The sequence below is a fragment of the Berghia stephanieae genome, chromosome 4 (genome assembly GCF_034508935.2).
Source record: "Berghia stephanieae isolate SIO BIC M18660-M18661 chromosome 4, UCSD_Bste_1.3, whole genome shotgun sequence".
Classification (NCBI taxonomy): domain Eukaryota; kingdom Metazoa; phylum Mollusca; class Gastropoda; order Nudibranchia; family Aeolidiidae; genus Berghia; species Berghia stephanieae.
The window spans coordinates 38824861-38839774 of NC_088363.1; the positions used below are offsets into that span (position 1 = coordinate 38824861).

The 14914-nt window shown below is 37.0% G+C and overlaps 1 protein-coding gene across 4 annotated transcripts in view; it reads right to left on the bottom strand.

Moving 5' to 3' along the window:
- The window catches only part of LOC144970530 (glycine receptor subunit alphaZ1-like), a 163369-nt gene that overhangs the window by 24819 nt on the left and 123636 nt on the right, over positions 1-14914 (bottom strand). For all 4 annotated transcript variants that reach the window (XM_078910269.1, XM_078910268.1, XM_078910267.1 and 1 more), the window contains 2 exons: positions 4983-5093; positions 140-255 (listed from right to left, as the gene is read on the bottom strand). In XM_078910269.1, the coding sequence (XP_078766395.1) occupies positions 140-255; positions 4983-5093 (227 nt within the window). The remainder of the gene's footprint in view (positions 1-139; positions 256-4982; positions 5094-14914) is intronic.

Sequence of the window (14914 nt, forward strand, 5' to 3'; positions counted from 1 at the left end):
GAATTGGCAAGAGATAGATCAGCTTGGCGGAAGATGACCTCCGACGTCTGCTTCAGATATGGAACTACATGAGATGAGATGAGATCTCTGCTTTATTGTTTGAATGTTAAAATGGATTATCAATGCCATGCCGGCTAACCTTGCACTGTAAAGCACTGTTCCATCGGGAAAGATGTGCATTAGCTTGTTGGGAACAGTCACCTCGTGGAAGGAAGCCCTCTTCTCGTTGGTGAAGAACAGGTCAGGAACCCAGATCTGATGAAAGAGAACGATAACAGATACAAATGTATTTTATCTCATTAAAAAAAAAAAATAATTAAAAATTGAGCTTTTTATATAGTGCAATATCCACTAAACGTGCTCAAAGCGCTTTACAAGGGGTCCCAGGCGAACAGCAACATGCAACATGTAAGACGAGACATAACGCCTGTTAGGTGATATTACAATTTTTCGGACAGAGACAACACTGTCAACGGCCAGGTACTCATTTTACACCTGAGTACGGTGAGAGAATGTGAGTAAAGAGCCTTTTCCAAGAACTCAACGATGCCCCGAGCGAGGCTCGAACCCAGGACCTTCCGATCCGAAAGCGAATGTCATACCACAAGACCACATAGCCGCACATCTAGCAGGAGATATATATATCAGCCACAAAGAGCTTTCTCGAAAACATCCCATGATAACGACGGGTTCAGTCGTTAAGCCGCACTGCAAAGTGAGTAAATTAAATACAGATTAAAAGCTAGAGGTGCCTAATGAGACAATAAGATGGATAGAAAAATAAAGGGAGTGATTTTTTTGTAACCTTAAATTTTTGTGTTTTGTTTGTCTCCTGATGAAGGCCAATGGCCGACACGTTGTTTGTTTTGTGTCGTTCCTTTATATATGACTATAAACAGCAACACTTAAAATTTTGGAGAAGCCATGACACCTCTGTTACATTTAAAAAAAAACAGAGACAATGCTGTTAACGACCTGTGAGAACATGTTGGTAAAGATCATTTTCCAATGACGCATCGATGCGCCGCTAAAAGCAGGACATGAACCCAAGACCTTCCGGTACTATGGTGAGTGCCTTACCGCTAGACCACAAAACCGTAGGGATAGATAAGAGACGGGAATCCTTAGAAGAATATTGGCTGAACGGGAAAATATCTTAGGTTTCAAAATGTTAAAATGAAATGAAAAGCTTTTTTTAAACAATTATTTCTAGGGTTGTTTTGTGTCTCTTTTGCTTGCGTCTGTCTTCATTTTTTAATCCATTCTCTTCATGTAATTGCTTATTGTGTGTTTATTGATGTCGTGGTGTCTAGACAGGGTTTCTTTTTGTGATACGTTATATTTACGAATTTCAAAATGAAGCTTTTTACTAGATTGCATAGAATTTAAAGATAGTTGTTTACTTGAAATCTTTGAAAGTAAAGCTAATCATTCGAAATAAACATTTCTTTATTCATCTTCATGGGAGTTATTTTTTGGATCATTCTCGAGATAAGACCGAGACAGCACTCAAAGTGAGCAGCAGGCGAGATAAGCTTCAAACTCAGTTAAGATGCTGAAAGCCGGGCCCTGATCTTTGGTATAAAGGCAAGAAATGAAGTGTGTAGGAAAGTGCTAGAAGACAACAGAAAATAAAAACGTCGCTGCAGCGATGGGGGCTCGAACCCGCGACCTTACTGGTACAACTCCGCCTGCCCGGGGAAATCGTGAATCTACCGTATGAGCTATCCTCGACACCCCCAAAAAGACGCTACAAATTCTAGTCTATCAAGAGCCACTTCTCCCCGACATCTGGAGGTCATGGGACACAAATGTCACGAAGTTAGTTATCCAGCTTTTAAGCTAAACAGCCAATATTCTCAACACAAACATGTAACATAGAAACGATTAAGACAATTGAGCAAGCTCTGGAATTTGGAGTATAAAGGCAGTGCCTTATTCATTTCGCCATCACGCAGAGCATCTAGTTGAACGGTGTGTTGTGACGATGCTACCAGGCGGGTTCGCGATGGTGCACGAATGCGGACCGGACTTTGTTGATTGGGTCGATCGTCATAACATAGTAGTGTGAGAACCATAAGAGGCTGCTGCCGTCACGAACAGTGCACTGGTAAAGTAATCGGAAATCAGCAGACATATGGAATGGGAGTCAGTATCAGTATCAAACGTGAATCACTTTCATATCAATGACTTGCCATCTTTTAGCTGAAACCGTGTCCAGGAATTGAAGAGTGGTTTTCCTAAACTCCCTAACTCTATTTTTCCCCATTTTGAGATATTGAGGATTATTTCCCCTAAAATTTATATTTCGCTCTATTATTTTATCATATTTAAACTTCAAATTCATACAAATCTTGTGCCAGTTGTTGCTTAAAATAAAATTTATGTTTCGATTCATGTCATGGAAGGAAAACCTCAAAAAGTACAAAAAATCGACTTGACGAGTTTTGGAAAACAAGCCTTCAATTGTATTCTAAATATTCTTGATACTCATCTTAACCTTGGTCGATAGACGCATCTGGCAAGCGTTATCTCGGGATATGTAAATTAGGGATAACGATTACTAAGTCCCCTGGTATCGATCCCATCGTTTATCCTAGATAGTGTCCTTGTCAGTCTCACGTTGTCACGTGATAGTCTATGATTAACTCTCTCCTTACTGATCCTTTTCTGTATTTTCCCAAAATAACAGGCTTTCAAAGAAGAAAAATCGATTTTTTAAACTCAAACATGACACTCTACAAAACAACTTTATGTTCTTATTAATTAAACAAAGATCATTCTTCGAAGTTTATGATGTACAAAATAAATCTGAATGAGAAAAATGCATGTGTCGTAACAAATGTGACGATTTTGCTACAGGTTGTAAGAAGAGGGTTAAGGGTTGCGAGACACAGAGTATGCTCTTTGCTTCGTACCCTTAAAGTAACGAGTTCGACCCTCCATTGCAATGTGTGGTCTTGAAAAAGTCACGTCGCCCTGCCTGGCCCACTTTATGCCCTTCGATTGGGCCTGACACTTTTAAATGCCTTATACAATGGCATACAATTATATAATCTCGAATATTTGAAAAGGTGTTGCGGGTTTGTGTGTGTGTGTGTGTGTGTGTGTTTTGTTTTTGTTTTTTGTTTTTTTTTGGCTGAAGAAGGGTCTTGATCCCGAAACGTTACTAGTTTTGGTATTTCGTTCTTTTTAAAAGCTGTTATATTGATTTTTGTTTGTTAATTTTTAGAAATCTGAGATCGAAGTCTGATAATCACATTCTTGTTAAGCCAAAAATGACTCGCAAAATTGGAGAGAATCCCGTATGTGTAACTCCCTTTCAAGACATATCGAAGAAAGTATGATACAGAATTCTTTCATAAAAAAACATCTTAAAAAGTTCCTTTGATATGTAACACACTGTGGAATTATATTGCTTTGTTTCATACTGCATGTTTGAGTAGTTGTTTGTTTGAGTGAAAGTTGTAATATAACTGTTAAGCGCTTTGAGCTTATTGATATACGGTATAAGGCACTATATAAAGACATATTATTATTATTATTATTATTATTAGTAGTAGTAGTAGTAGTAGTAGTAGTAGTAGTAGTAGTAGTAGTAGTAGTAGTAGTAGTAGTAGTAGCAGTAGTAGTAGTAGTAGTAGTAGTAGTAGTAGTAGTAGTAGTAGTAGTAGTAGTAGTAGTAGTAGTAGTATTAGGATTCGTATTATTATTATTATTATTATTATTATTATTATTATTATTATTATTATTATTATTATTATTATTATTATTATTATTATTATTACTGTTATTATCATTATTATTAGGACAGTCCACAGCTTCTAGCAGCTTGGTATCACTTCGAAAAAATATAAAACAAAAATTAATCGATCTCATAATACAGTAAAAACCAAGATTGGAATACGAAGACATGAACCTTCTGAAGTGCTAATATTTATTTAAATAGTAGACGGTACGCACCTACCTCAGGCTGTGTCAAGTCGGTGTTTATTTGTAATAAAACTTCAATTTGGCTCAGGTTTCTACAAACGGGATATTACCTTACCCGGGTTCCATCTCTTTCCAGAGGTCGGATGTCATGGCCTTCCATCCTTCACGGTCCATTGCAGCCTCGTTACAGTCTGCCATGCGCCGTCCTGTAGCTTCCTTAATGCCATCTGTCCAGGATTTCCTTTGTCTTCCTCTGCCCCTCTTTCCTTCAATTCTTCCCTCCATTATCCTTTTTTCGAGACTATCATGTCTTCGCATATGTCCAAAATATGACAGCTTTTTGTGCTTCACAGTCAAAAGAAGTTCTTTTTGTTTTTGGCCCATTAGTCCTCGACCTAATGGGCCAAAAACAAAAACGGGATATTACTTCTCACTAAATTATTCTCTCTAACCGACTGTAAACTTTTTAAGTTAAATAAATTAATAATAAATAAATAAAATTCCTTTATTCATTCCATCGGGGAAATTTGTCATTAGGGTCTATTCCAAGGGAAGACTGGAATTAATAACACAGGCGTCAGCCGCAGTGCAGCACCGCAAATTGAGCTAGGGCGAGGTGACTTGCTCAAGGTCACACAGCGCTGCGGCGGGTAACTTTCGGGTACGAAGGTGAGCCACGCACAGTTTTGGGAATTAGTACAATTATTGATGTGGCAGGCAGGATTGGTGAGTATAGTATTCTACTTAAACACATATCATCTATTCTCAAATGCTATGTTTACTGACTTGACATTTTTTTTTTGAAAGCTTCAATATTAACGAGTTAACGATTATGTTCCCGGAACCTAACCGATCGACCAACGACAAGGAAGAAAACCAGGATCTGTCCTCAGACATCGCATCACGACGCCCGATGCGCGATTTAGCACCGGGCGTCGTGTGGCGACATCTGAGAACATTCCTGACTCTCTTCCCCGTCGTTGGTCGATCGTTAAGGTCCTGGAAACGTAATTGTTAACTCGCTATTATCATCTGGGGTAAAAACTTACATTGCTCATGACTTTTGGGTCCAATTCCAACTTATCCACTCCTTCCAGTTTCTCGTACGTGAGTCTCTTGTCAATCCAAGATTGACGAAGGAACACCGTCAGGGAATAATCCTGGGAATAGTTAAGAGTAAAGATATCAAACTTCGTGTGATTTATCAAAGGGCTGTATAGATAGTATGCGCTTGGCTAAGAAGCTCAAAACATTGCCATCCGGAAGTATAACGGACCAACACACAAAACTGTGTGTATCCATGAACGTTTGTAGTCGGGTTAATACAGTTCAGTGAGCATTACTCATAAACGCGGATGGCAAAAAACAATAACAAAGACCTGAGTGACGTCATCTTCGAACTATCTAAAGATAGAATAAATTTGACGTCACTCGGGTCTTTGTTATTGTTTGTTTGCCATCCTGTAATCCTCACTAAACTGTATTAACCAGACTATAAAAGTTTACGGTTACACATAGTTTTGTGTGTTGGCCCGTTATACTTCCGGATAGTAATGTTGTGAGCTGCTTATCAATCTATGGTGCGTGGAAGCCGTGTGGGAAATAATGATTTTTAATAAGTTGAGGGTCTTCATGTGCGTCTTTGTCGTCCAGTGGTATGACACTCGCCTTCGGATCTGATAGTCTTGGGTTCGAGTCTCGCTTTGAGCGATGCATAGAGTTGGGTTCTTGGAAAAAAAGCTCTCTATTCACATTCTCTCAAAGTACTCAATTGTACAGATAATACATGACCGTTATGAACGTTGTCTCTGTCGAAAAATTGTAATATCGTCTAACATGTGCCATGTCGTGTTCTACATGTTAAGTGTTGATGTTAACTTGGGACCTTCTCTAAAGCGATTTGAGCACAGTTATTGGATATTGCCCTTTATACCAGCTCAATTTCTATTTTGTTTAACGATGATCGACATCTGATCTAAAAGTTGTTATTTTAAGACCTCCGTGAGAAGGAGGGTCAATTTTCAATATATCACAATAATTGGATGATGAGAATATAGAGTAAAGAGAAGCGCCGGATAAAAACAGAGAATATAAATATAACGGTGTCAGGGAGTATAATAGATATCCAATTGATGCGACAACGACTGCCTGGCTAAGAGATAGGGAGAGAGAGAGAGAGAGAGAGAGAGAGAGAGAGAGAGAGAAAAGACAGAGACAGAGATAAAGAGAAGGGAGAGAGAGAGAAAGAGAGAGAGTGAGAGTAAGTGAGTGAGAGAGAGAGATGGAGAGAGAGAGAGAGAGAAGACAGAGACAGAGAGAGGGGGGGGGAGAGAAAGGGAGAGAGTGGGAGAGAGAGAGAGAGAGAGAGAGAGAGAGAGAGAGAGAGAGAGAGAAGATCGGCGAGCAGTCGCTTTTGCCACGGAGTTATCGGCCATACCTTTTCTAAGTATTTCCAGGTGTTTGTTTTTTTTTCCTGAAATTTTCTTCATTTTACTGAATTTTCTGAATAGTTTGATTCTAAATGAATAAGAAATGCATACGATTAAGTGTTGTATGATAATGTTATCGAATGACAGTGACCTCTCGTGGGAATGGAATTATCTTTAGAATCTAGCTTTTATCAACACCGACGTGTTCATATATGCTGGTCTGACATCCGAACCCCCTGAAGGGCCTAGTTTAACATTGTTGTAATGGACAATATTTTGCGTCTTATTTTAAAGATTTCCAATACAACAATGAGCCCAAAAGGAATTGGGTTATCAGACCTGCAAATAAGTGAAAGTCGATCTATATTTGAGTTTGTCTGAAATGCACAACTTGTCTGGGAAAGGATTGAAAAAGGAGACGTGAGCAGTTGAAAGATAAAGATTTTATACTCCAGTTTGGCTGCAATACCGTGAATGGGATCAACATTGATTTCTGTGGCACCTAAAATGATGTAAACTAATTAGAAGGATGAGGGGATAGGAAGGAAGAGGAGGAGGAGGAGGAGGAGGAGGAGGAGAAGAAGAAGAAGACGAAAAGAAGTAGAATATGTATGCTAATGGTAATGATGCTGATGATAAGGATGATGATGATAATGATAATAACATTAATAATAGTAATAATAATAATAATAATAATAATAATAATATAAAATAAAAAAAGAAGAAGAAGAAGAAGAAGAAGAATGATGATGATGATAATAATAATAATAATATAATATAATAATAATAATAATAATAATAATAATAATAATAATAATAATAATAATAATAATAATAATAATAATAATAATAATAATATAATAATAATATAATAATAATAATAATAATTATCATTATTATAATTATAATTATAATAATGATAGTCATAATGATTTTCTTTTAAAGAAGAAGAAGAAGAAGAAGAACAAGAAGAAGAAGAAGAAAAAGAAGAAGAAGAAAAGAGGAAGAAGAAGAAGAAGAAGAAGAAGAAGAAGAAGAAGAAGAAGAAGAAGAAGAAGAAGAAGAAGAAGAAGTAAATAATACTATGATAATATAGTAATAGATGAATGATGATGATGATATGATATATAATAATAATAATAATAATAATAATAATAATAATAATAATAATAATAATAATAATAATAATAATAATAATAATATAAAATAATATAATAATAATAATAATAATAATAAGAAGAAGAAGAAGAAGAAGAAGAATGATAATAATAATAATAATATGGTTGATGATGAGGAGGAGGAGGTGGAGAGGGGCGAGGAGTATTTTTGTTACCCTTAATTCCCTTAAAACATATCTCTACAATATAGAAGATCAATAAAACTAAACAAATCAATGTTTTCTAATAAAAATAATCTTAAAATATTGGAAATATGAGCTGTAGCAAACCGCACCTTAACGGACTCCCAGAGGGCCTGAGATACCCATCAAAAATGAGAGTGTGTTATGTCAATATAGATGGAACAGACACGTTTTCACATGGGTTTTGTCATGAAAGATTAGTTCAGAAATTGTGACGAATTTTGCACGCCTTTTTGATAAACTTATGATTAGACACGGGCAACGTAGACATCTTTGCAGGTCTGATAACTGATTTGGTTATGGGCTCATTGTTGTAATGGAAATACTCTTTAAAACTCTCGGAAAATAGTGTCCATTACAACAAAGTCAAATCAGACACAGACATGCGTTCGGTTGTCAGACCTGCAAATACGTGTACCCAGGGCATAGGGCTTATTTCACCTTTGATGTGTCTCTGTTAAGACACGCTTTTAAAATGTTGGCAAGAAAAGTCTTTCTTAAAATCAACGATCGATTAAAATGACCCTTACTTTGTCCTTACTTTACCTCACCGGTGTTCCTTCTCATTAAAAGAAATAAGCTTTTTATATACTAGCGTAAAATATCCACTGAACGTGCTCAAAGCGCTTTACAAGGGGTCCCTGGCCCTTAGCAACATTTAACATATAGGACGGGACATGACGCCGGTTAGGCGATATTACATTTTTTTCGGACAGAGACAACGCTGTTAACGGTTAGTTACTCATTTTACACCTGAGTACGTTGAGAGAATGTTAGCAAAGAGCCTTTTCCAAAGGACTGAACTATGCGCCAAGCGAGACTGAAACCCAGAACCTTCCGATCCGAAACCGAGTGTCTTACCGCAAGACCACATAGCCGCTCATAGAGGTTGGATGCCATGGTCTTCCACAATTCTCTGTCTAGCGCCATCTCTGAGCAGTCCTCCATCATGCTCCCAATCAATTCTTTTATATTTCCCAACCAGCTCTTTCGTTGTCTCCCTCTCCCCTCTTTTCCCATTAATCTTTCCTTCAAGTATTGACTTCTGGAGACTGTAGTGGCATCGTATATCATGGCCATAGTACACCAGCTTTCTGTGCTTTACAGTCACCAGAAGTACTTTATTTCTTATAATTTAATCCATCCAATGCCATTCTGTTTGATGTTTTCTCTTTCCGTGACTCATCTTGTCCATAACTCTTTTAAAACATGGGACTTTAATGAAGTCAGGATCTTTTGTTATTGGATATGGACAGCGACATTTATTCTGTCTGGGTCTGTCGTTTTATGTGATGGTAAAGGAGAGGGAAACTAAGAAGAAGAAGAAGAAGAAGAAGAAGAAGAAGAAGAAGAAGAAGAAGAAGAAGAAGAAGAAGAAGAAGAAGAAGAAGAAGAAGAAGAAGAAGAAGAAGGAAGAAGTTGAAGAAGAAGAAGTAGCAGAAGGAGAAGAAGAAGAAGAAGAAGAAGAAGAAGAAGAAGAAGAAGAAGAAGAAGAAGAAGAAGAAGAAGAAGAAGAAGAAGAAGAAGAAGAAGAAGAAGAAGAAGAAGAAGAAGAAGGAGAAGAGAAGAAGAAGAAGAAGAAGAAGAAGAAGAAGAAGAAGAGAAGAAGAAGAAGATGATGATGATGATGATGATGATGATGATGATGATGATGAAGAAGAAGAAGAAGAAGAAGAAGAAGAACGCAATTCTATGCCAAATGATATGGCAGTAAGAGTCGGGGAAATGGTTCCCCGAGTTTGTTTTTTTTTATGCCAGCTTTACTCAAAATAATATAGACGGCCAGGGTTCTGTGACCTGAGTTCACACTCAAAGAACTTTACTTTATCTCGGTCAGGTAGAACAGACTTTTTCACTACATCTAGAGCTTTGAACTTCCTTAATTATAGTACTTAGAGGCGTCATACCCCATGAAGACAATGCACATTATGTCACTAATCGGGAGCGTTAAGAACTTTGCACTATAAATACCTATCTTGAACGAATTTTTACGGAAATATTTTCACGTAATATATATATATATATATATATATATATATATATATATATATATATATATATATATATATATCTTCTCAAAGGGAGAGAGTGAGAGAGATGGAGAGAGAGAGAGAGAGAGAGAGAGAGAGAGAGAGAGAGAGAACGGAGATGGTTGGAGAGCATTGTAGTGATTAAGTATAAATACAAAAGCACATCATAAATCTTTGTTGTAAACTCTTGCCATGATTTTACAACAAAAATTTATGATAAATTTTTGGTTCCTCCACTTAATTGTCGTGTACTGGTTTTTAAAAAGTGCGAGTTATACAAATATCTATGTGCAGGAAAGGGTAGGTGTTATAATCCTCATTAAACATTTTTATTCGACATCAAATCCTTTCATGTCCTCACGAATAACATCAGAATTTTACTGTTCTACAACTTGTACAACTTGTACTGTTTTGCCAACTTGTAACTAATCAAGGATTTTCGAGTACATACTACATCGTTGCCCTCAAACCTCACACAGAGTGTATTCAAAGTACATTGCGTTGTAATGGAATATCGCGTAACGAACTCCGTGAGGAAAGCAGATGTGAAGTAATAAATTGGAGAGCCGGCTCTTGAGCAAATGAAATATGACTATAAAATAATTATTTTTGATGGGAAACACTTTTGTTGTGCATTTTTTTATTTATTTATCTATTTATTTATTTATTTATTTATTTATTTATTTATTTATTTATTTATTTATTTATTTATTTATTTATTTACTTTGCTTTCACAGGCACGGTTTTATTTATAAGTACTAAGTACTAACTACTACTAACTGCTACTAAGTCGTCTCGTAGGGCGAGGAGGTGACTTGCTCAAGGCCGCACAGGGCAGCGACGGGTGATCGAACTCCTTACATTTCGGGTACGAAGCAAAGACCGTACCGCTGAGCTGCGCTGCCCCTTGATTTGTCACTGGTGTTCGTAAATACGCTTCAACAGTCATGACGTCACTTCCCTCGTAATGACTCATGGTAACTTAGTAACTGGCTCTAAACTATCGGAACAATGGCGGACGCCTTTATGAAATATTTCTCCGACGATCATAAAAGCGTATCTAGAAGGAAAAAAAAACAACATTATAAATCTGATCATCTTTTGACTTTTACACATTCTGATCACAAGACATACGAAAAGTTCTAGCCAGCATGAAGAATAAAAAGTATAGATTATCTTTGTTTCGAACCACGATGGCCGCCGCTGCTGGGCGACGTGACATCAGACTATTGAATCCAATTGCAATGTGCCATAAGAAATCAGATATTGTCTTCTTGCCAGGAGAACAATGAGCAATAAAGCATCACAAAGTCACACCTGCTGGAAACATCTACATACTATAAATTAATTCTTTTGACCTTCTCGTTATAAGTCAAAGAAAACAAAAAGAAACAAAATCTTAACTTAAAATAGCGCAATATCCCGCTATACAATGGGCTCATACTCATCAACAACTCTTAACATGCAGGATGAGACAAGAGGCCTATAAAGCGAAATTACAATTTTTTTCAGACATAGACCTGTTAACGGAGTTCTCGAATTACACCCGAGTAGCTACGGTGAGAGAATATGAATAAAGAGCGTTTTCCAAGGACTCAATTATGCACCGCTCAGATCCTGACTCGAACCTAGGACCTTCGAATCCGAAGGCATGTGTCATACCAACCACTACATCACATATCCTCAAAAATCGGTCACGGTTGTTCGTAAATTGCGGTACAGTATTAAAAAGAGGTTATTATAGTCTTCCTACAAGGAGAACAAAAAAAAAACAATAACAATAAAATTAACAAAGGCACAACTCTGCCGTTTTATTAAAGAACACAGTATGTGCTATATGGTTAACATTGCATTTACTGTGTTTTTAAAAACAACGGCAGAACTGTTGGAAACGAATACAAAAGTTACATACGATGCATTAATTCTTTTGACCTGTTCGTACAAGTAAAAAAAAATAAACAAAACAAACACTTGAGCTTTTATAACGCGCAATATCCACTAATTATATATATATATATATATATATATATATATATATATATATATATATATATATATATCCGTCTCTCTATGTCTCTCTCTGTCTCTCTCTGTGCCCCCCTCTCTCTCTCTCTCTCTCTCTCTCTCTCTCTCTCTCGCTATATGTATAGCGAGAGAGAGAGAGAGAGGCAGAGAGAGGGGGGGCACAGAGAGAGACAGAGAGAGACATAGAGAGAGACATAGAGAGACGGACAGAGAGAGAGAGAAAGAGACATAGAGAGAGACAGAGAGAGACGGACAGAGAGAGAGAGAGGGACACAGAGAGAGACAAAGAGAGACAGAGAGATTGACAGAGAGAGACGGGCAGAGAGGAAAGAGAGAGAGAGAGAGAGAGAGAGAGAGAGAGAGAGAGAGAGAGAGAGAGAGAGCGAAAGGGAAGTAGATGGAAAGCCTGTATCATGTTAGCAACAAAGCGGTTGTTATAGTCTTCCTATCAGGTAAGTAATGAGCAATAAAGTGACACACACACACACACACACACACACACACACACACACACTGCACAGCTGTTAAAAACGTCTACAGACGATGCACTAATTCTCTTGACCTTTATTTACCGGTTCAAAAAAATTGTGCTTTTATATAGTGCAATATCTACTAAACGTGCTCAAAGCGCTTATACAAGGGGTCCCAGACCAACAAGAACACAATAATATGCAGAACTAGACATGAAGGTGGTATTACAATTGTTTTCAAACGGAGACAACACTGTTAAGGGCCAGGCACTCATTTCCCATCTGAGACGGGTAGAGAATGTGAATAAAGATCGTTTTCTAAAGATTCAAACTCAATGATGCCCCACGCAGAGCCTGACTCAAACCCAGGACCTTCCGCTCTGGAGGCGAGTGTCATACCACTAGACAACATAGCCTCAGAATTCGGTCACCGATGCTCGTAGATTGCACTACAATATTAAAAAGCAGTTACTACTGTCTTCCTACCGGGAAAACAATGAGCAATCAAGTTACACAATGGTCACAATAACTGCTGGAAACGAATACGTACGTTGCACTAATTCTTTTGACCTTTTCGTACAGGTAGATAGAAATTGTGCCAATGTCAGCTAGTTCCCCCGTTGGGAAATTAATACACAACAGGTCAGGGATAATAATTACCAGCTCAATGGTTCATTAAATCTTCAAAACCGCTATGTGTTAATTTGTTTTTCCCCGGCGGGGTGATGAAGAATTGTCTACGTTAAGACGAAAGGCATCTTAGTTATCTACTCAATTGACCTGGAACTTACACGGCTCACTTACACGTACATTATGGTGTAAGAGTGTGCTCACTTACACATACATTATGGTGTAAAAGTGTGCTCACTTACACATACATTATGGTGTAAAAGTGTGCTCACTTACACATACATTATGGTGTAAAAGTGTGCTCACTTACACATACATTATGGTGTAAAAGTGTGCTCACTTACACATACATTATGGTGTAAAAGTGTGCTCATTTACACATACATTATGGTGTAAGAGTGCTCACTTACACATACATTAGTGTAAGAGTGGCCACTTACACATACAATATGGTAAGAGTGTGCCACTACACTACATAGTGTAAAGTTGCTCACTTACACATAGATTATGTGTAAAGTGTCTCACTACACATACATAGTGAAGAGTGTGCTCATTTACACATACATTATGGTGTAAGAGTGTGCTCATTTACACATACATTATGGTGTAAAAGTGTACTCACTTACACATACATTATGGTGTAAAAGTGTGCTCACTACCATACATTAGTGTAAAATGTCTCATTTACACATACATTATGGTGTAAAAGTGTGCTCATTTAACATGGGGGGGGGGGGGGCTTGATAGCTTAACATTCAAAGGAACTAAGATCGATAACCCGTGTAGACTTCGCGAAGTCCCAGGTTTGAGAGTTTTTGCCAAGATGGGAGTCTTTTAAATCGATCGATATTTGGAAGACGAGTTTTGTGACCAAAATTTTAAATATGGATTTTTCCAGAATACGGCAGTATGTCAAATTACGGATCAGGCTCTTGTGCGTGTGAAACAGTACCAGACAAAGCAAGGCAAAGAAAAATACAAGAAAATTAAACATCACCTGACCCCCAAAAAGCAGCCTTTCTTGTATTTAGTTCTTTCTGCTTTATTTGTCGTTGTTTCATATACACTTTTTTACAGGTCTCATAAACCAAATTGTCATGGCCTCATTGTTGCAATGAAAATACTCTCAGCGCAAAATATTATCCAATACAACAATGTCAAAACAAGCCCATAATTGAGTTTTATAATGAAATGATTCTTGAACACTTCTGCTTGAAATGTTCATCTCATTCCCAAGGTCGTCCAGCAGTTGGGAACTCGATAAAAATTCCAACTTCAAGTTTGAGAGTCCTATGGTAATTGTTAAATTTGTCCCTAAATAGCTAGAAAAGATATTGTTAAATGGAAAAAAGGCACGACGCCTTGTGAGAAAATACACAAAGGAAATAATGTGGCTATGACCCAAAAAAATTTTTTTAATATTTAACTTTTGCTGATATTATACTCATTACACTCTCTAATAGATCCCAATAAAAGGAAAGCTTAAAAAGGAGAACGATTAAAATAAAGAAAAAAAAAAAAAACCTGCAATGCAAAGACGGTCCTATATTATATCTTACCAATTCAAGTGTTCGTTTAAAAATCAAATACCATTATCTAATTTGATAGTATAGGGTTTTTCTTGGAATACAATATATCCTATTCTTCGACGCCATGATATAACGTAATATAAAGATATAAATAATAATGTGAAATTAAATGTAACCTTCAATTTAATTACAAAAACAGATCAAATGAACGTTTCGGGTTTCCACTTTATCAACAAAACAGGATGAATGAAACACTACAGATGAATGAGATAATGTGGTAGTGGCGTAGTTAAGATGAATTAACAAAATATTGGTTGGCAGGAAATAACATGCTCCTTTGTAAGGAAGCACGAATTAAAATAGAATTTTCTAAAAGGTGCGCAATTAATTGAACATACTATTACCTGCCAACCAATGTTTTGTTTATTCATCTTAACTACGCTACCACCACATTATCTCATTCTTCTGTGGTGTTTCATTCATCCTGTTTTGTTGATAAAGGGGAAAC